Here is a 22,017-nt window from a genome sequence, read left to right on the forward strand (position 1 = left end):
TGTTCATCACCAGTACTAGTGTCCTTTAAAAACAGAGGCTGTAGGTAGGGTGGGGGACTGCTAGAAAGAAAAAAGGCCAGCAAAACAATTTTCTTAAAATACAAAGCTTCACAAGGGTAACAAGTTTTTTTCTTCAACTCAATTTTTCTCAAACTAGTTTTCTCCCTAAACTAAGATTAATTTTTTCCTTAAACTAAGACTGCAAAATATGAGGTGGTTCACCTGTCTTCTCAACCTCTTTTGTCTCATACAAATGTACACCTTCCAGCAGCTAGGAAGGCAAAACAAAGAAGAAAAAAGTGGAGAAGGGGGCAGAAAGACATAATATTCTTCCAGGATATAAAAAGAAATTTTTAAAAAAATTTCCTGATACAGGTTTTCACAAGGTGAGAGAACCACACCTCTTACCAAACAAGCATCTTTGACTTCATCTTCACACACAAATAATTATTAAGATATAATTTTAAGTTGATGGGATTGTTAATGCCCAAGAGAGTATTTTGTAACTAGTCCTTTATAAATAAAAGTACTCCATTTATAAAAGACTCTGAAACATGTTAAGAATACCCACCTTCTTCACAGCTGTCAATGCCTAACTCTGCTTTAACTGTTATGAAAACCAAATTGCATCTTTTCAGCTTTATCCTTTGTACCAATTTCATCAGTGCATTTTTGTGGATCATATGCATACTGTTAATTATTACTGTACTATTTTCATAAGATTTTCTATATAATGTATTCAGCAGATCTTGCACAATAGTAATGTGTTCACTTTTTGTAGGCTATGTTCTGCAAACTATTAATCATAAATATTATTATAGCACCGGTGAGCTTTCAGATTTATCTTTTTCAGGAGTGATATGATTAGGCAGTACTTCATTTTGGTGTGAACAACTGATATTGGTAGCATTTTTGTGTATGTGCATTACTACATGTAGGTTCAAGGTCAAACCAGAGATTGCCAGTATGGGGCAATTTGGTTGGTGTGAAAGTTAATTTAAAATGTTGTGGTGTTTTGCTTTTCTAAAAAGTTGTGAATTTTAATTTCCAAACTCGAATGGGATCTAAAACCTAAGCAGTTAACTTAGGTCAAGAAAATAGGTTTCATCCTCGTGTTACTGAAAACCTGGTTTTATTTGTCTGTAGGGATCAGTATGAACAACAGGAATCCAATTGGTACAAAAGGTTAATTTGCATAAAAGATAATGGGTAAGGTTGGTTTTTTTTAATGTGTTCAGCATCACTGACTGTAAAAATATGTTCACCTACATTTGTTAAACATAACTGATGTACTTTTGAAGTAAAGCAGTTCTTCAGTCACAATTTGCATAGCAAACTTCATTGAAAGCCTTTATAATATAACTGTTTTTTTCTAGTATACTAATTCGGTAGAAAAATCTGTGGTGGACGTTCCATTTGTGGAAAATTTTATCAACAGCAATTCAAAGATTACTACTCAAGTATACAAACCTTGCATAAAAAAACATTAGTGGACCACCTTTTTCATCCTAGAAAAAAAGAAACTTTTGGTGGAATTCTCTTTTCTGTAAAACCAATTTTTAGCACTACTGATATTTTTTTCATTTTCCCATCGTGTTTTTTGTTATCCTTTTCAGCTTTTACTTCTTTTAGTATCTTGCCTGTTCTTTGTGATATATATATATACCTCCTTCAAGCAACCTACTCCCATTTTTAGGATTACTTGCAATTCATTTTTCCACCACCACATAAACTGTCAGCCTATCCATATTTGAACATCTGTTCTTATAGAACAATTGATATGATTTTTTTTAAAAAATAGCATACAGAAAATGGCTAGATTTTATACAAACAAGCTTAAATATTAAATTTACATTCATAATCTTCAGTTCTTTAGAAGCTGGATAGGGTCGATTAACATTTGAAGATCTTTGTTCTATCTTAAAGATCTTACCTGTTCAGGACTGTAAATTTTCACAGGGCTTCCTATATCCTCACGTGTTCATTTTTTGCCGAATAGGATAGTAAGAGGAAATAATCATGGGAGTAAGAATGTATGTAACTGTGTCAGTGAAACTTGGGTAAGTGTCCTTCTTTATAAAAAGTTTATAATTAATGCAGTATGTACATGCTAGACAGGGTGTAAATTTTGGTGTTGCTACTGTTTATAAAATAAGAGATGGCAACCGAAAGGAGATTTACATAGTATCTATAATACTGAAAGACAGATTCTAGGAAGACAAGTTATTAAAAAACAGTACACACACTGTTTGTGGAAGCACCTGAGTCATGTTCCTTAAGTAAACAACATGCCAGTACCATAGCAGTAAATGGCAGCCTCGGTAATCCGTTGCATCTTTTCAAAGCTTTGCCAGATTCATAAAGGAATTTGCCGGCTGTCAGTACGCTCAGTATTGCAGGTAAGGCTGCCGTTATTATTTTGGCATGCTTTGTATATGTTATTTCCGATCTCCTTTTGTTTTCTTCATCCCCTCTGCACAAACGATTTTCCCACGCTTCTTAGTGAAAAATCTGCCACAGAACATGACAGGAATCACTTATATGTGAGTTGTAAGAAAGTCCACGAGACTTCCCCTGGGAAAACACGAGAGTGCAGCTGAGAATTACGAAGGGCATCAATGCTTGTCTGCGTAGATCTGACTCGGTGTCGGCTTTCCCCAGAACACATTTTGGCGGGAAGAGGAGTTGATACGAACCACAGGATGCGAAGGAAGGCCGCCTTTTGCACCATCGTCTGCAGAGGTTCCTGCCACCACCCGCGAAGCACTGCAGGCTGGCGGGGGCAGGGGAGAAGGGCATAGGGGCTGTGCCTCGTCCTCTCAGCACACAATCGCGGCGGGTTTGCCAGCGCCGGGCCATCGCAGGGTGGCGGCCTGCCCACGGGAGTGCCTTCCCCGGAGGCGCTGCCGCCGCCCTTCCACCTCTGCCGATCGGCGGATCCGTCTCCCCCGCCCATGCCCGCTCTTCCCGCCACGGCGACTGGCGGCACCTCCGCCCGGCCTTCAGCGACGCGCCCCGCCCCGCCCCGCCGCGGCCCCGGGCCCGCTACTTGCCCTGGCTCCTCCTCTCGTCGCTTGGTTGCGGCAGCGCTTCCGTCCGTCGGGACCGATATGGCGGCGGCGGCGGCAGCCGCAGCAGCGACAGCCTTCTCCTCCTCCGTGCTGCGCCTGGGCTTGGCGTCGCTGAGGCGATGGCGGGTTCTCTCTCGGCCGGCGTCCCGGGCCGCCTCCAGCACCAGCAGCTCCCCTCGTAGCGCCGCCAGGTACGCCGCGCCCCTCGGGGCATCTTCATCTTCACCTCCTCCCCTACCTCCTCCCGGTACGGCGGGAACGTTCGGGGGAGCTGCGGATCGAGCGGGCACCAACCGCCTGAGGAGAGGAGACGGGACAAGGGCAGCCCGGCTCGTCTCCCTCGTCCGTCGCCTCCGGGGTGGCTGCGCCAGACCCCCGGCTGAGTGGTAGCTCTCCCCGGGAAAGTGGGGCTCCGCGGGGCCTGTGCCAGCCGGTGGGGTGGGGTACCGGGCTGCGGCTCCGGCGGTGCTGTCCGGTGGGGGTCAAAGGGTGCGCTGAAATGGGGGAGCCCTTGCGGTGCGGCCTTCCCGGCCTCCTCTCCCGGAGGAATCGGGCTGTTCAACGTTTGTTTGCACAGAATTACTACGTGTATGTGAATTTTCTGGCATCTGCGGTTATTTTTGCTGATGCCTGGTATTTTAATCTTTGCCGAAGAATATTGCTGCCTGTATGAAGGGACGTGATGGTGACGGCCCATCCCATGACATCTCACTGCCCTCAGAAAGGCAGGTGGTGTCATACCGTGGTGCTCCTTTGTTCTTGAATAAATAAATAATTAAACGCATAATTTTAAAAATAAAATAAATAAACAAAGCCCGTGTGGTCGCACTGTGTCTCATGTAGCACTGCAGTGGGCAGGGGTCTGCTGGTGTTTGCTGAAGGCCTGGATCACTAGGGCCAGCAGGACTCACTCCCAACGCAGCGAGGACAGGTTTCCTGACAGTTGTTACCCCGTGTGTTTCATTTAATGTGCTGGCTGCGCTGAGACTCTCGTGTTGGTGTTGCGGCACAGCAACTGCGAGCACTTGTCTGGGTGTGGATGGGAGGGTTTCGGCTCAGCTCTTGCTTGCCAGGCTTTTTATTTATACTGGAATCGTTTTAAATACTGACCTGAAAGTTGCTCATTTCGTTAGGTCACAAGTGGCCCACACTGAAAGCATTGTCTTTGCTTTGTGTTTGCAAACATGAAAAGATTAGTAAGCTCTACTGTGACAACTGAAATAAGCATCTGACCTTCTAGATACTCTATATCCTCTACAACAGAGGATTCAGTTCTGCCGGTTTTGGCACAGACAGCTGTATTTCTGGAACAGTGCATACCTACTTCTGTTCTCTGCTGCTAGTAACTGTTTTTTCCAGTTCTGCAAAAAGGAGAAGCTCCTGCAATAATGATTTTACAGAGGTTTTCATGTGGTATGTGTGGGATTGAGAAGATCCCATTGTGATGCCCCATATGATTTTGGGCTTTTAGTGTATAGGTTGATCTGAAATAGCCGCTGCTGTTTCTGTAATGTCCTGCGAGTCACTGGATGCACTAACAAGAAAGATTCAGTATGTGAGTTGTTCTGTTGTAAACTCACCTAGGGTTCAGAATAAGAGTATCCATGAGTGAGTAGGATGATAGCGGAACAGGATGGCATAGTAACACGTAATAAATTGGTCATTAGACGTGGTCAAGTTTTTAATGTGGTAAAATTTAAAATAATAATTCACTTCTTTGTTTCAGTGTCTTGAATAGCTTGCTGCAGTGTAACCTTCCTGTACAGCTGATGCTCTACTTTTTCATGTGGTTCCTGTATAGTATTTCCATCACAGGACTTAAACCATCTAGATTCTAAACCTGAGAAACATCAACATGTTATAATATTTGCTATTTTCATGTTTGGTAGTTGTGGAGAATTTTCTTGTTGAAAAGACTGTGTACAACTTTCTCAAGTAAAGAAAAGACTTGGAAAAGCATTACAGTGCAACTAAGGAAAATGACAAGGTATTAGAAGTTTCTCCTTAGCTATATATGTAAAACTTGCTTTTTTTTCTCCTGTGAGAATTAATTTTTTAACTGGGTGTTTTTGCTGAGACAAAGTTCCGAATGTCAAAATAAATAATATGATAGTATTTACTGAGCTGTATTAATATTTTCTTCTTGATATTTATTTCGTGTATGAAATACTAGTTGATGCATAGAAGGCAAGTGAAAGTTGAATTCAGGAAGTCACAGATGTTTTCAAGGTGACCTTTGTTTTACTTAAATTTGTTGCTCAAGAGGTTGCTAGAATTGGAAGGTGAGCTGCATATTTTATGCAGCAGGTGTGTATGTGTATGCCGCTGCTTCATCTTTCCCTGATAAACTCTCAGCACCTTATGTATCACACCTAGAGAAACGCTCGAAGTTTTAATGGTTCCTGAGTAAATCCAGAGTCTTTTAAAATGTGGTATGAATAGATGGTGACTATGTAGCAGAAAGCAGGTCCTTGAAGAATTGTACTTTGTAAAAATGAAACAGCTATGTTACATAAAAGGGGATGTTAATGCAACTGTTTTCTTACTTTTGGGAGGGTAATTTCTGGAGTCATGAAGGTCAGAATAATCTTGGAAGGAGGAGAACTAGAAACTTCTCCATTTGGAATGATAAATGACAACACATTGTCGCCTGATTTGTTTCCTTTTTAGTATTTGCCTTTAAACCCAGGAATGGTTTTTGCTTTTTAGCCACTGACACTTAAACAAGTCTCAGTAACTTCCTAGGTAGTAACAAGAATACCATGTTGTTGCTTTGGGTGCAGCTAAAATGTATAGACACTTGGGTTTTTCTCCAGAAGAGCTGGCAGCAGCTGTTTCTAAATATGATCATATTTAAGCAAAGAGTTCAAGAGATGGATGAACTGTGTTATGGGTGGGATGATGATCCTGGGAGTTTGTTTGTGCTTCTAGGATTACTTTTTTTTTTTTTTTCCCATCTTAAAGAATTTCTTCCATATGCTGTTGGGGTGATATTTTAAAATCCTTAATGTTCTACCATCCATGTGTCTTAAAGTTTCAGCAAGTGTCTCTGAAGAAATATGGTGTCTGCTGGCTTTTAGAGATATTCCCCATGTGTTGAATTGTTAAACATTTCTCATGTTTGAGTATGCTGATAAACACAACAACATACATTTTATTAATATAACAAAACATTAATCATATGTTATTTTATTCCAACTGTGTAGTTTCTTATAGTAAAGACAGAGTGCAAAACTGGTTTTAGACCGTCTCAGAAAGCGTGGGGTTTTTTTTCCTGAGTGTTATTCTAGGTGCAGACTTGTTAATACCCCAGAACATGGTACAGAAAAAAACGCAACTGATTGGACTTGCAGCACTTTGAAAACCAGTCCAATTTTAACATAAAACCAGAATGATATATTGTTTTTGCAAATGACTTTGCACTACTTTCATCATGGCAAACTGTCTCAGCTTGTATAAAACATCAATGTTAAACGCATTTGTGTACAGATATACATGGAAAGCTTCAAGCCTATGTATTTGCAGAGGATGTTGAAATGGTTTAGTTCTGGATGTTCAGGGTAGTCAGGCACAGAAAAAATTACTGCCGAAGGGTGTCAAGCTTTTATTCTCTTAATACCTAATCAAACATATTTTAATCTACTAGGGCTTCTTTTTTTCTCGCTTTGTTTTTTTTCCTCCTTCCCAGGGGAAGTTTCTTTGGAACTAAAATCATGCTTCTGTTAACACAATAGATTATACATGTTTCCATGTTATATTGAATTTGTACCATTGTCTTAAAAATCTAGGTGAAATTGTAAATGCACTAAACTAACAGTGATTAAGAGAAATAATAAATACTGCTGTCTTCCTAGAAAATAGAGGTAAATTACCATAACATACTTTGCTTATTTTATGTGTCAAGGGAAGTTCAAGCAACAGAAGTTGACATAGCCAAATACTAGGTCTAAGAATAAAACAATTAATTATGGTGATTAAATAGAAATATTAAAATCTTTCCTAGGAAGAACAGTATGTTGTGTTGCTGTAATGATGACCAGCTGAGTTAAATTGTCATCAAGACTGAAATAATTCATTTTAGGACGTTTCTAGATAGTCTTCACTTGTACCACCTATTGAAGTGCTGAGGTTTCAATTTGTGTAACTGAAATGTGTATGGTTAAGTGTAAACACTAAGTGTTCTTTTTATTATTGTTATTTAATGAAGTAGAGCAGCAGAATGGTAATGCAGGAGTAGCTGCTGATTTTCAAATATCTAATCATGTAAAATAACATAATCTTTATATTCCCAATAATTTAATGTTTGATTTACCCTTGTTTTTTGCCTTGGACTTGTAAAAATTTAGGTACTGGCTGATTTAGGGCAAAATTATTTGCTATATATGAAGGTGACATAAGCTTTCAAATCTATTTGAGAACTTCTGCTAGGAAACATATAAGAAATAATGAACATTTCAACCTAAGTGGTGGTTCTTTGAGTAGCAATATTGACAGCTCGGTTACAGTGGTGGCATTTTCAATGCATAGTTAACCTAGTGGATATGTGGAGTGCTTTTTAATAGCTCATTACTGGTTTCTGAACCATTATAAAAATTGTTAGCTGTCTTCCGAAAAAGATTTGCATTAGTGGCATCTGTAACATGACAGGCTCTTTATCTATAACTCTGTAAGATACAAAGCTGGCCTTTCACACTCCTTTCTGATAATTTGGTAATTTCAGTTGCTCGGTGGGTCATAGTCAGTCTCCAAAGCAAAGGCTGAAAGTTTTACCTAAAGATTTCTTTTTCCAGTACTTTGTCCTCATTGAGATTCTCCTTGAGACCTGGAGTCACTTTCATAAACATTTGCCACAAATGTACATGACATTTACCATCTCCCTTCCCAGCACCTTTAAGTTACGAATGTAAAAAATCGAACTACTTTTGGCATTGACACCTTCCTTAACTTCTTCAAAGTATCCATGTAGCTGTTGGAATGTCAAAAGAGGGTTTTTAAAGTAGAGCCATCCCATAACTTCTTGCTAAGATGTAATTGTACTTGTTTTTTTCCGTGTATGTGAACTCACCTGGAATCATTTTGATTTTCTATACCTTGGCTGCCCCAGAGTATTAATTTTTCAGAGTAGTGTTAACTTGAAACATTTCTGTTTTTCAAGCAATTTTTTGTCTTTTACAATTGACTTTCACTGAGGCTTGTAGAACTTACTGTTTGTTGTCTTCAGAAAGATCCAGGTGTTGAAGAAGAGCCTTATCACAGTGCCTCCCGCCTAGGATATAATTACATGCATTTTCTCCTAGATTATAATGTGTGTGAGGATTTTTTTCTTTTGTGTGTGTGTGTGTTCATGGTTTTGCATTTTTAGCACTGGTTTTCTGTTCATTTGTTTTGGTTTTGATCCTTGGATGACTGACTGAGCTTGATGGGGTGAGAATGGTCAGATTTAGTGAGTCTGTGGCTAGATTTTAAGGAAAAGACATGCACTTATAAATTCGTTTGCTTAAAGATTAGGAAAACTTATAATTTAGAGTAAGAATAGCATAGAAATGCAATACAAATTCAATATGGATTGAAAATAATTTTTGGCCCCAAAATATTGTTAAGTCCTTGTATTCTTAAATGTATATGGTATTGCTACGCAGGCAAGTATTAATTATTTATTTGGCATAATGAGTACATGGAAAGAACTGTCTTGTGCCAAAGGCATGTGTAGCTAAAACATAAATAATGAAGATGAGAGGAAGACATCTATGAAAATGAGCACATACAGAGCAGGCCATACAGGAAAAGAATAAAACCACATCTGTTGGCTTAATTATTTTTCTTTATATATATTTAAGTCAAACAGTACAGAAACTTGTATTTGAGAAGCAGCTAAGTCTGAGGTAACCCTGTGTAGTTGAGAACTGTCGGTGTTAGGTGGGTGGACTAGATGATCTTCAAGGTCTTTTCCAGCCTTGATGATTCTGTGAAGGAAACAAGTTATTAATATTTTTAATGTGCTAAGAATGTTTCTAATACTTTACTTTCTTGACAAACAGCTGGATAAATTGTTCTCAGCTGAGTAAGGTGGGGGTTTTTTTTAATACTAGGCACTATTAATTTTTTTAAAAAAAAATGATTTTTTTTTTTTTTTTAAGTTATAGGGACACCAACAATATGTCATTATAACCCATCTGGAGTCCTTGTTAAAGTATGTCAGTTAGAAATGGTAGTCATGTTGAATTAATTTATTCAATTCAGAGCAGGGGTTACAATCTTTGTGTGTGTTTTTGTGTGTATGTGTAAAGCTCTTCAGACAAGGAAGTGGAGGATGTTTGCAGAGGGGAAACCCTCTCCTGCTCAGGCTTACTTTCTAGTAAGATCAAGTAATGAGTCAGCAGTCTTTGGTTAGCAGCTGATGAACCAGGAGCATGTTTTTTCTTACAGTGCTGCACAGTTGTGCTCATTAGGAGAGGAGTGAACTTGTCCACTAGTAACTTCAACTCTGTGTCTGTGTTGGTAGCTTTGCTTCTGGGGAGTTGGTGTTATTTTACTGCATCTTTACAGATGTATCACATGATTGTGCCAAGAAACACTGTTAACTGTATGTATCATGTTGGGCTTCCTAGAGTTTCTTTGAGAAGATGAGAGATTCAAATAATGAAGGAGGTAGTGTAGATAAAAGCTTGAGCTGCGGTGGAATATGTTCCATGGACACATACAAGGTGAGGAGTACCTATGCTTGCTCACAGCGAGCAGACAGACAGGAAGATGGAGAAGACTCCATAAACAAGAACAACCAAGGTAAGATAAAGCTGACACTTAAAAGATCTGAATGAAATAGTACTTGAGGAAGTGCTGGTTAGTCGAGATGCACTTAATCTTTGAGCAGTTAGCTGGTGAGGTGAGCATGGGAAGTTGATAAGTGACATTAAGAGCTCTACCAGAGGATAAGCCTTAATATTATTGTCACCAAAATGTCATTCGAGGGTGGGGCTAGGGCTTGTAAGATTAAGTAAGGAATTTGACTTCTGTTCCATTCTGCCATACCTCTAGAACACTGTTAAGGTTTACCTTGCATGTCATTTGAAATAAACTTGTATTTTTAAATACATTTTGGGAGTTGTCATGTTACTGCTCACAAGTTGTTCATTTTTCTGGAGGGCGTGAGCAGTAGTAGAAGTCAGAAAGTTGGGTACTGTTATTTCCAATCCAGAAAAATGTATTTTCAGTTACATTTCTCTTCCCTATGTATCAGGGTCCTCATAGAACAGTTCTTCAGTAACCTAAAATGTAGACTGGATTTCTTCATCTATCAGTCAGATATGGAGGTTAAGTTTGGATGATTTCTTTCTGTAAAACCATAGATAGTCTGTGATTTTGTGTGGTCTTGTGGTTGTCCTGTCTTGTGTGGTTGTGGTGTCGCTGCTGCTGTTCCCTCCCCCACCTTCCTTTTTCCACACCCTTGTGCATTCAGCTTCTCTGATCATGAAGATTTTCTAAGAATGATTGAAACTGCACAGATTTCTGAAATGAGTAAAATGCAACTTGATCTTTTGTCTGCTTAAAGTTATGGTTTTCAATCTTATGGAATACCATGTTTTAAACCAGATCAGTGATGTAGTTTCTTGCTCTATAGCTTTCTTTCTCTTCCTGCTTTCTCCCCTTTAAGCACCACCACCACCAAGCAGTAAAGTCAGTATTTAAAGGCTGCTTCTCTGGTAGAAGAGGTATTAACATCTTAGCATCTGAAAGTTATACATGCTGGAGGTTTCTTGTTTATTGGGGTGGGGGGGGTGGGGATTTTCCACATCCTTGGTTGGGGTGGTGATCACAGCAATGACAAAGAGCGGGGCTGAGAAGTTCTGGGACAAGTTAAAGGCACAAGACTTTCAGTTTTCCTTTGCTTTTCTACATCGGTAGGGCAATGGTTGTGGGCCCTTTACCCAAGGAGGATATATGTCTGCTGTAGTGCTGGTTGAGGGGCAGAGGGAGGTTACTGGAAGGACTGGGAATTGAAAGGACAAAAGCAGAGAGGGCATGTCAGGCTCCTGAGTTAGTCACCACTGGCTTACATGAATTAAGTCCTGTGAAAGCTGGGAAATAGCATCCTCTAGCCTTGGACAAAAGAGGTATGAATAATCCCATACCAAATAGATTCTTTGAAGGAAATTTGGGAAGGGAAGTGGGTAAAAATCTCTTAAAACAGAAAAACTTAAGGGCATACAAACTCTCATGTTCTGTTCCCAAATGCAGGAGTTGGTAAATACATTCAACCTGGCTGGTGTTGTGTGTTGGGAAGGTGGGTTGTGGCAGGTGAGCTCTTCTTCTGTATGCACTGATGGCACATTCCTGTTCTTCAATTAAGAGAGTGGGGAAGCACTTCTTTCCACAGGTGGATTTGTAGCGCGGTAGTGTTTTTCAAAAAATATTTTAAATACTAGCAAATTAACTAATCAAAGGATTTGCAGGTATTTAACGTGGTAGATCACACACTTAGAAGTATCTTGTTGATGAAATTTTAGACCTAAATATTGTGTATCTTTTTGTCTCTATAGTGATGAAGCAACCATTATCTCAGGGGCAAAGCTTGCTAAACAAGTTTTGAAAGAAGTTCAAAGGGATGTAGAATCGTGGATATCCTCTGGAAACAAGAGACCTCATCTCACTGTCATATTAGTAGGAGACAATCCAGCTAGTCATATCTATGTCAGAAACAAGATAAAAGCAGCTGCAGCTGTAGGTATGTGGTACATAGTATGATGATCCTTTGGTAAGCACAAGATACTGTTATTTAAAAACAACAAATAAAAAAAGGGGGACAGATGGGCCCCTTTGTGTCTGAATTTAATTTTGCACTGTTTTCTTCCTTCTCTGATGAAATTAAAGAAGTTGCATTGACGTGAAGCAAGTAGCTTTAATGACACATGACTGGTAGATTTAAGATCAATTAGGTGTCTTAAGATGTTGTTAAGAAACAGTTTGCATCCTTAGTGCTAGAAATTGGAAACTAAAGGAGAACATTGGGAAAGCTTTTTGGCAGTTAAATGTCTTAACTGGCTTTGAGAGGCTTGGTGAATAACGATAATCAGAGAAAATACATCCGTTTGTAGTTGTTTCTGCAACTTCTGATTACTTTTGAATGTGAAATATTTGCTTAAAAGCTTGCCTCCTCAGTACCTGTTAGATTCCTGCCTTTATATGTGAATTTTTCAGCCCACCTCCAACTGTGGTAGCAAATCCTACTACCCCAGAATTGATGTGAACAGTGATTAAGTAACTGGCTTCACAGAAAGATGCGGAGAAAGAGCCTTTTTCTTCATAATGTCAATAATTTCTTCATGATGTCAATCTTCATGTGCATCTGCTGTATCTCATGGAATATCTTTCCTGATGAATGCTTTAGGTCCACAGTAGAGCCAGGCAAGCCAATCCAAAACTAAGTCCTCACAGTTCTGAGTATGAAGGGCAAAATTTCAGACACAATGAAATCAAACAATAAAGCTAAGTGACTGAGTATCCAGGGTAAAGCCCAGTCACTACAACATCTCATCTCCAAATGAGAGAGGATCATAGCCTAAACAGGGAACTTAAATCTTGTTGCTGTCAGTGAAACTGCAATCTTGTGACGTAACTTGAAAAATTTTCCTTTCTAATAATGAGTTTTGTTCCACAGAAGTAGAAGAGCTCTCAAATAAAATGCCAGTAGTGCTCATTTAGCTTTATCTGTTTAGTTTTAGTTGTAATTCTCAAGAACACATTTGTAGAAAAGTTACATTCTTTATTTTCCAAATATTTGGAGCTACTATGCCCAACTATAGATTTATATTTTTTTTTCTTGTATGTTTCATTGTAAGATTGTATTTGACTTCTAGAAATACAGCATTAAAGACCAGGCAACGAAAGCATAATTTTTAGCAGGTCCTACATGATTATTTAAGACAGTTGTTAATCATCGGACAGATTTTTAGTCAAAATTGCTAAGCTGTCCATAGATAAATTTCCTGATACTAATATATGTCTTCTGGTTTTGATTTTTATCAGGCATTTCTAGTGAGATCATACTGAGGCCTAAAGATGTTTCTCAGGAAGAACTCTTAGATATGACGGTAAAACTGAACAAGGATTCAACAGTTACTGGTTTATTAGTTCAGCTACCTCTCCCAGGTAGGTGACATCTTTTGTCCCAATCCTCATGTACAGTCAATGTACAAGGAACGAGTTTGACAGTTTTGGGTTGCAAGTATATCTTAGTGACATCAGAAGCTCTTGAAAGTGGACATACACAAAAAAGGCTTAGTTGAGATGTTAAAATCTTTGTTGTATGTTAGCCTGCAGTTCATTTTAAAACAAAATGCAAACTAAATCATGAGAATCATTTCATATTGTCAACCTTGCCTTTTTTATAAAAGTCAGAATGCTATTTCGAGGAATTTCCCTCCAGGCACACACTTTATCCAGTTGATTTCTCTTTTTTATTTTGTTTTTTTTTAACATGTGGCACTATTTTGCCTTGAACTCCAAGACCTTTGCCATATTTTCACCTCCTATATCATGCCAAGTTATGTTATCTAACCTACGATGCTGCGGCCTTTTTCCCTGTGATTCAAAGTTTTGCCTATATACATTTGTTCATGTTTTCTATGCTGTCCCTAATGTTCCAGGTGAGCTTTCTGTTAAGGTCCTCTACTCTTGTTTGTTATTTCCCTTATCCTAATTTGCAATAAAATCTCACTATCACTTGGCAGTAGCTGACAAAATGCTATTTTGGCAGTGATAAAACTTGCAGTTTTCATCTAAATCTATGTAAGTCAACTTAGTTAAACCACTGTATGTTTCCTAGTGAGGAGGTGCCTCAATTACTAGAGTCATTGTAGTAAATTGACTGGCATGTTGGGTTTCCCCTGTCTCTGTGTTTCCAAACATTGTCTTTTAACATACATTTATCCTGTATGCTGTGAAGGGCAGGAGCTGTCTTTTTGACATGTACAGGCATGATTTCTAGCACTAGCTGAGACTCCAGGGGTTACTGTTTATAAGTGTCTCTGATGATAATGAAGTTGAAGCTTTGTTTCTAGCTAAGCTCTTTGTTTTTCCACTCTTATTCCTAGTCTTGGTCCTCACTTTCAGACAGTTCTTGCTAGGTTTATTTTGTGTTTGTGAAACAGCAAAAATTGGGGCAGGTGCTGACTGTTATAGAGGAAGAGATTCTTGGTATTTTTAATAAACATCAGTGTTTATTAAACTTCGTATTATGTGAAAGCTAACTGAAATCGGCCACTTACTGAAATATATTGGCCACAAGGTGGAAGTATAACACAGGTAAGGAGAGTGAAATCTCGGACACCAATGGAGGAACTCTGGCAGCTGATAGAATGTGATCGGTTTACTTTGAACAAACATCTCTTCCACTAAGAACAGATTAGGGTAACAGGTAATGTAACAAATTTTCATTTCAGTAGTAAGAACTCATGCAAAAGATGGAGTACTGACAGCCTAGGGATGGAGATCTTTGTTAAATACTTCAGACAAAGGAAACAGACTCATCCACTGGACTCCCAATCCGTTGTTGTGTTCCCCAGAAATAAGGTGTCATGCGTCACTTGTCTTGCTTGTGTGTGTACTCGGTAAAATTTTTAGGTACTGCTTGCGGTAATGCATTTTTTTGAGGAGGATATAAGATCATTACTGTCTGGTCTTGAGCTGTCTGCCTTTGTCAATACATAGTTCAACAACAGACTTAAGTCTTGAAACTTAGTGAATTTAAACCTGTTTAACTTCTAAACAGAAAAAAACTCTGATGATAATTCTAGCTGTGTCAATTCAAACGTCTGATGCTAGTACACTGAAGTAATTGGTTGAAGATCCTTCTCAAGAACTTCGGTATCTCAAGAACTACCTGAAGACGAATTAGCTGCCTTCTAAACTATAAAACTTGTAGTTTGAGGCCTGGCTCTTTCCTGCTTTAGTAAAAACTTTAGAGTAATTTAATCATTAGCAGAACATTTTCAATATTACATTGTCTTTATAGTAAAGTTAAATACTCAAGTTATCATGAACTGAAAATGTTCAGGAAGTTCTTTCCATAATAGATGTCAGATACAACTGATTACTGAATTATTTTTTTTGTCTCACAAAAGAACTTCAGACACAGACAGAAAGCTGTGAGCTCATTTTTCAAAATACTTTTGATTTGCATTGTAATGTAAGAAGACAAAACCTAGAAGTTGTGAAAACTTTATCAGTGGAGGCTGTTTATTCCAGAGTTGAGGTTGTTGTGTGGGGTTCTAGGTTTTTTGTAGTGAACCACACACAGGTGTGGCTTTTGATCAACATTGGGATAAAAATAGAATCAGAAAACAGCTTTGTTCTCTTTCACTTTTGTGAGCTGGAGCAACTTAACTTTGAGGATTGTCATCTTTGCCTGAGGAAAACTTCCTTTCTATGCACCTTTTGAGTGCATTACATCTGATGTGGTAAGGGTTTTGTAGAGAGTTTCGTGTATCTTTTTTTTTAATTGCCTGGAAGATAGCTATGAAATGTTAGGTATTTATTTGAGATAGACTATGAAAACCTCAAAATTTTCTTAGTTGTAAGCAGCAAAGGAATATGAGACACATGAGCACAAACATGATATCCTTCTGTTGTGAAAGTCTGTGCCAGCCTAAGTGCAGCCTGCTTTGGTGGAACTGACTTACACTGAGACACTGCTGTCATTTTAGCTTCTCAAAGTTAATTCCAGGGAGCTCATTGCTGCTGCTCAACAGCTTCCTTCTTGCTCTGTGTCTGTATTTTTTGATGTATATGACATGTTTTTGAATCCCTTTTGTGCTATGTTTTTATTTTCATCAGTCTCCCCTTTTGAAAATCAGCCTTTAGTTTTTGTATGTCAAGGTTAGAGGCACATGTGTATTGCGTAAACAAGAGTTTACATGTGTGTATGTCAGAGTAGCTGGGCAAGTGATGCCTGGTGTCATCTTGCAAGTTTGGTTAACAAGTGAAAGATGAGTGCAGAGAGGAGCTTGGAATCACAGCAAGTATGGTTATCAGTTGAGAGGAGGTTAAGCATGTTCTATGAGACTGACAGTACCATACTTAAGAAATTACTTTGTTCTTCTGGAAAGAAATGAGGCTACCTGCAGTCAAGTGGAAACAAACCAAGAAAATACATTTCTTGAGGCAAATAAAATCTACTCATTAAGGAACATAATAACTGTCTATACAGTTTGAATTGCTTTTGTTTGTTTGTTTGTGGGTGGCCTGCCCAAGATAGTGTTTTAAAGTGTCTCTGATGAGGAAGGGAAAGTGTCCATATCCTCTTTTCTCAGGCCCATGTCAGCCTACTTCTCCCACATACAGCTATGCAGCTGCATTTCTTTCCAGTACTGTGTGCCCTTTTCTGAAATGCTGCAAATCAGTTTTGAGTGTGTGGGGAAATCCATGTAAAGCATGATTTCTTTCCCTTTTACATTAATGTATGTACTATCTGTCTATTTCTGGGAAGCTGAAGACAGACAGCAATGAGGAGGTGTATGTCAGAGCAGTGTTCTGTCCTATCCTAGGCACAAGGAAAAACACAGCTGCCAAGTTTTTGTTTGATGAACAAACAACTTGCCTAAGGTTAACAAGTTTTCTTCTGCAAAAACTGTTCAATAGGTTACTGCAAATTTCTTTCTTGGTTTTTTTATTCCACAAGTTGACATAAAAACAAAATTATGGTTGCCCTCAATCTGGATTAGGCTAGTTTGACTTCTAAGAGACTCTTTCATCAATGTACTTAACATCTTAATTCCACAGACCTTTCTCATTAGGATTCAGAGGGAAACCTTCTCCCATCAGAAAATGGAGAATTAAATCGTAAATCATGACAGTCTGATTTAACTCTAGGGGGGTTTTTTAATTAAAAATCTTTTAACAAGAGATTACCACGTTTTAGGTTTTATAACATGCATAATATCTTTTAATTAACTAGCTCCTTTTAATGCAAAATCACAAAATACTCCAGTAGAGCTAGTTGACTACTAAATTCAGAGATCCAATATAGGTCTATAAAATATTTTTACTGGGAATGTCTGAATTTTGTCATCAACATTCATTTCCCTTTATTTGACTTTTCAAAATACGCTGTTACGCTCCCTGAATTGGACTTTGCGATATATTGCCTTACAGTTGCAGAGTTCTGTTAGGGATCTAGCCTAGAATAAGCATTGTATCAGTATATAAAAGATGCAAAAGCCAGTAATTCTGGGATGGAAGTAAAGCTGGAAGTGTAATCCTGGAAGCGGTTTGGGACTTTATTAAACAATGAGGCAATAGACTAAAATGTCCCTGCTCGTTGCAGAGGGGTTAGACTAGATGATCTCTCTCAAGGTCTCTTCTAACCCAAGCTATTTTATGAGTTAAAAATTATGACTGAGGTACCACTGGGTAAATATATGTATTAAACAAAAGTTTGCTTTCTGGGTCAGTATGGGGACGTTTTGTAGACCTATCCCCCTGGACTGTCTTGGGTTTGTAACTTTTGCTGAGCTAGGACTGGCTAATGCTTTTTTTTTTTTCTCATAATCAGTAGCAGTGTTTATGCAGTATAAGCTTTAAGTAGTTGCAGACCTATCTCATACCAATAGTGCATATGAAAAATGTTCATTGCAAATAGATATAAATAATAAATTATGTGCAGGCTATTGTCATTTAAGCCAGTCTTAATGTTTTGAGCTCATCAATATCAAACAGTTTTATGCATTCTCAGAGTTTTCTGATTAAGTAGTATACGTTTTGGCCCTACTGATTCAAAGATTACTAGAAACAAGTTGTATTGTTGGAAAATGGAAGATAGACCTGCAAAATTATTTCAGCTTAGGGTTTCCATACACTTGTTTAAAACTTAGGTCACGTATCCTTTGTGATCTGAGACAGGTAACATGCACAATAACTTTTCTTCTATGATTTTTTTTTTTTAACCACTTGATAATTAACACTTCCACAATGCAGAAGTGACTCTGAAGTGTCTTGCTTAAACATTTATTTTTATAGTTACTAAGTCATCTTTCTCAGCTGAGTATTGGCCTCTCATATTTTGGCTGAATCTGTCACAAACGGAATAATTTAATTTTCAGTATATGACTTTAAAAAGTGAGGTTGTAACTGCTGCCTTTAGAGGGGGAGTGTAGTTTACTCATAGTGAATACTAATAATTACCCTGGCTAGACCAAACTTGTGTGTTTCTCTGTGTAATGATTCAGATAGTATTGATGACACCTGACAAGTGAAAGAACTGTAATTTGAAAGCAATGTGTTTCCTAGATCACATAGATGAACGAACAGTTTGTAATGCTATCGCACCTGAAAAGGATGTGGATGGATTTCATATTATGAATATCGGACGTCTGTGTCTTGATCAGCCTTCTATAATACCTGCCACTGCTGCTGCCGTGTGGGAAATGATAAAAAGGACAGGTAAGAAACTGAACTGTATTGAAACTCTTTTTATCTTGGAAGATGAATGAAGGATAGTCAGGTGTGAGTTAAAAGGTTTGGGTTATCTAAATGTATTGGGCTGACTGAATTTAAAGGATTAAATAAAAAGGACGTGCCAAATAGATGAGATCTTTTGCCAGTAACATAGCTATTAATTAAGTGTAGACAGTAGTCCACATAGAATACTTGGCGAAACACTTTGGTAACCTATTTTTGGCATTTCATAGTGTTGCAAGGAACTCTCTGTGATATTGCTGATCCCCTCCCGATCGTTTATCAAATAGAAGATTGGAATGCATAAATTCTTATGGGGGAAGGGAAGAAACAAGAACAAAAATGGGAACATTTAATTCCATACTAGAAGAGGAAAAGAATGCATATGTATTTCATACTTGTCATTTTATAAGTATAATGCACATGTTCTTATTGGTGGATATAAGAGCTTCTATTTCCCTTTCTGGTCAGAGAAAACAAATTAAGTCCCTCTGGATGGTGATTCAGATGACCTGAATGAGTTGCCAATTTTGTTTCTCTAAGGTGAAAGCTGAAAGTTGTTTTGTGGATTCATCCTTCAAGTTAAGCCTTGTGGATTTTCAAGTCATGTTGAAGTCAGCAGCCCACAACAGCAAATAATTATATCTGAGGGACTGAGAAGAAGGGTTTAGGGATACAGAAATAGCGGCATACTTTTTTTTTTATAGTTTGGTTTTGTTTGCTGCTTTTTTTTTCCCCTATAAGGAATACAAACATTTGGAAAAAATGTTGTTGTAGCTGGAAGATCTAAGAATGTTGGAATGCCTATTTCAATGCTTTTACATACTGATGGAGAGCATGAAAGGCCTGGAGGTAAGTCAAAGTATGTTGTTTTAATGTTTCCATTTGTGAAATCATTAAAATAAAGCTGACCAGAGGATTCAGATAAAAAGGGAAAGCTTTTGTCTCTTGTACAATATTGGCAACCAGAGGAAGGAAAAACTTGCTATATGTAGTTCCTGATGTGTTCTCAGGAGAGCAGTTTCTGGGCTTGACAACTTCTGGTGTGTTGTCATCATTTTGTCCTCCATTGAACAGCTACTCTTTAAACACAATTATCACTGAATGATGTGGCCTTAAAGAGCTACAGAGGTTCATGTGATGTTTATACAAAGTAATATAGCTATATGCCTTATACTCATGTTTATGTAATATTAATTTAAAGTTTTTCATACACAAACACACGCACACACATATATATATACCTACACATATATATATATACACACATATATAAATATATTACACTATTTCTGTGTTGTGCTGCATTATTTAGATGGTGACTATGAAAATATCCAAATGGCCAACAAGTAACTTTTCAGAGTGTGAGCTCTATGATATTACATGTTGGCCTGGGGGATTTTTTTGCAGTGCAGTTTCCCCCTGGAAATTGGGTGTTGTAATGAAAATATTTTAAAGTAATTCTAATTATAGAAGCATGCATGTGCTGCTGTAATTGTGCTGTAGAAAGAAAAACAAATATAATTTCAATAGAATACTGTCCTTCTGCAACTTCATTTTGATGTTAGAAACTGCCACAGTGATGTGCGCAAATGAGGTAAACATGAATGTTTAGTCCCAGGCTTATTTAATAGGAGTGGAGTGAAATCTGTTATTAATATAATAAAACACTAAAAGCTTCTTACTAATCATAGAGTTGGTTTTTCCATTCAGCCTCTGTGGGAAAGTTGCTATTTGAAATTTCTCTCAGTGCTGGAATTGTAATTACCATCAGTGCATAGTTCTGGTCTCTTCCCCATTCCCATGAAAATTAGTAGCATTTTTGCAATTTGCTGCAAATAGTGGGTTATATATATTACTGGCAGTGCAGTTTGGTGTTTGAAATAGGCTTTATACAACACAGAGTTATGTTGCAAACTACTTGCATGTTTCTCAGTTGGAAATGAGGAGACTTAGTGACCCATGATTCTTTCATCAACTTATTACAAAATTCATAGTAGTTGCATGGATGGTTTTTAGCTGTAACTAAATACTGTTTTGTAGCTTTAAGCTTTTCAGTTAGTTGGATTCGTGGCTAAGTTTTGTTCACTTGCATCCTGGGTTTGTAGTTCTTATCTGACTGCTTGGCAGTATGACTTGTTTTGGGGGGCTAGTCCATGAGTTCGTTGGCCTGTGAAGGAACTTTGTGCTTCACAATCAAGTGTGTATGCTCAGATTCCTGACATACTACGCGTTACTTCACTGGCAGCACTATTTACTGGCATTGTTATTGATGCTACGTTATGTCAAGTACTGTACGTAGGGACAGAATATCGTTTGGATATTCGCTTACTGACAATGATGCTGGAATCTAGATGTAGAAAGAGCTGCCTCATTGAAGTTGTCTTTGCTTATTCTGAAGAAAGGGATTTATTTTTAAAGTTATTTTTCTTGTTTTCCAATCTGCCAAGTGGCAGTATACACTATAAAGCAGTGGGCAATGAGGGAAAAAAAGAGGAACATTTGCCTTTCTTTCACAATAAATTATCATTAAGTATGTATTTGTCATGTGCATGGTGAAAAATGCTTTCATCGTTGTGGTAGTCAAGTATAGTTTTTATTCCTGACTCACAGATTGGGCTGTCCTTTAAGATCTGGTTGGCCTTCTGTAGTTCGCTTTCTGCTCTGCTCTGCTCTGAGCAACAAGAGGCTGGCCTGGACAGCATGTGGAAGGGAAGGCAGGCTAGGCGATGGCTTCAGCTTTACCTCAATGCTATCAGAATTTCTGAATGTATTATGACAGAAGAAACTGAAGGCAGTTGAGAAAGCTGAGATAGACAGTGAAAGAGAAATCATAAAGCTAAAGTATAAGAAGATAAAGGAGGTGGAACTAAAGAAAATGTGAACATAATAAAAATAATAGCTTAAATTGAATACTTTTTTCCACCTGTTTTCTTAGCAGGTAATAGCAGGGCAAAAATTGTGCATTATGATCAGAGACAGGAGTCAGGAGGAGTCAGGTAAGGTAGCTTTGCCAGGTGTGATAAGGTTCTAGGTGAAGTGTGTTTTGGAGTTGAAAATCACATGTCAGAGTTGCTAATTTTATATTTTACCAAACAAAGGCAGGCTTTCATCTTGAGCAAGTGTTTAGAACAATTTTAACCAGTTAATACAAATGAAGGATTTATTCTTTCTTTTTAGACAAGACCTACAGTTAAGTGCTGAAAAAGAACTTTTTCAGGTTATCAGTCAGAATAGGGTTTTATCAGCAACTGGGTTGATGTGATTAAATAACTTCTATTGAGAAGTGATTCAAGGTGTGTGTGTGTGGGTGTGATACTATTTTTTTTCTTTTGTTTTTGGTGTAGGTTTTTAGGTTTAGTTGGTATTTTACGGATTATGAACAAAACTGGAAAACTGTCGTTTGTCTTAATCTGTGATGTATGTAGAAACTGTAATGTCCTGCAGGTGGCAATATCTGATCAGATAGGAAGCTAACTGAACTCTTCCAAAACAA

The 22,017-nt window shown here is 38.1% G+C and overlaps 1 protein-coding gene across 2 annotated transcripts in view; it reads left to right on the plus strand.

Moving 5' to 3' along the window:
* The first annotated feature begins 3,093 nt into the window (after positions 1-3,093).
* Positions 3,094-22,017, plus strand: part of MTHFD2L (methylenetetrahydrofolate dehydrogenase (NADP+ dependent) 2 like) — an 81,016-nt gene continuing 62,092 nt past the window's right edge. For both annotated transcript variants that reach the window (XM_074905347.1, XM_074905348.1), the window contains exons 1-5: positions 3,094-3,262; positions 11,609-11,793; positions 13,095-13,217; positions 18,354-18,506; positions 19,266-19,373. In XM_074905347.1, the coding sequence (XP_074761448.1) occupies positions 3,111-3,262; positions 11,609-11,793; positions 13,095-13,217; positions 18,354-18,506; positions 19,266-19,373 (721 nt within the window). In that variant the 5' untranslated portion in view covers positions 3,094-3,110. The remainder of the gene's footprint in view (positions 3,263-11,608; positions 11,794-13,094; positions 13,218-18,353; positions 18,507-19,265; positions 19,374-22,017) is intronic.

This window comes from Athene noctua, chromosome 4, assembly GCF_965140245.1.
Source record: "Athene noctua chromosome 4, bAthNoc1.hap1.1, whole genome shotgun sequence".
NCBI lineage: Eukaryota > Metazoa > Chordata > Aves > Strigiformes > Strigidae > Athene > Athene noctua.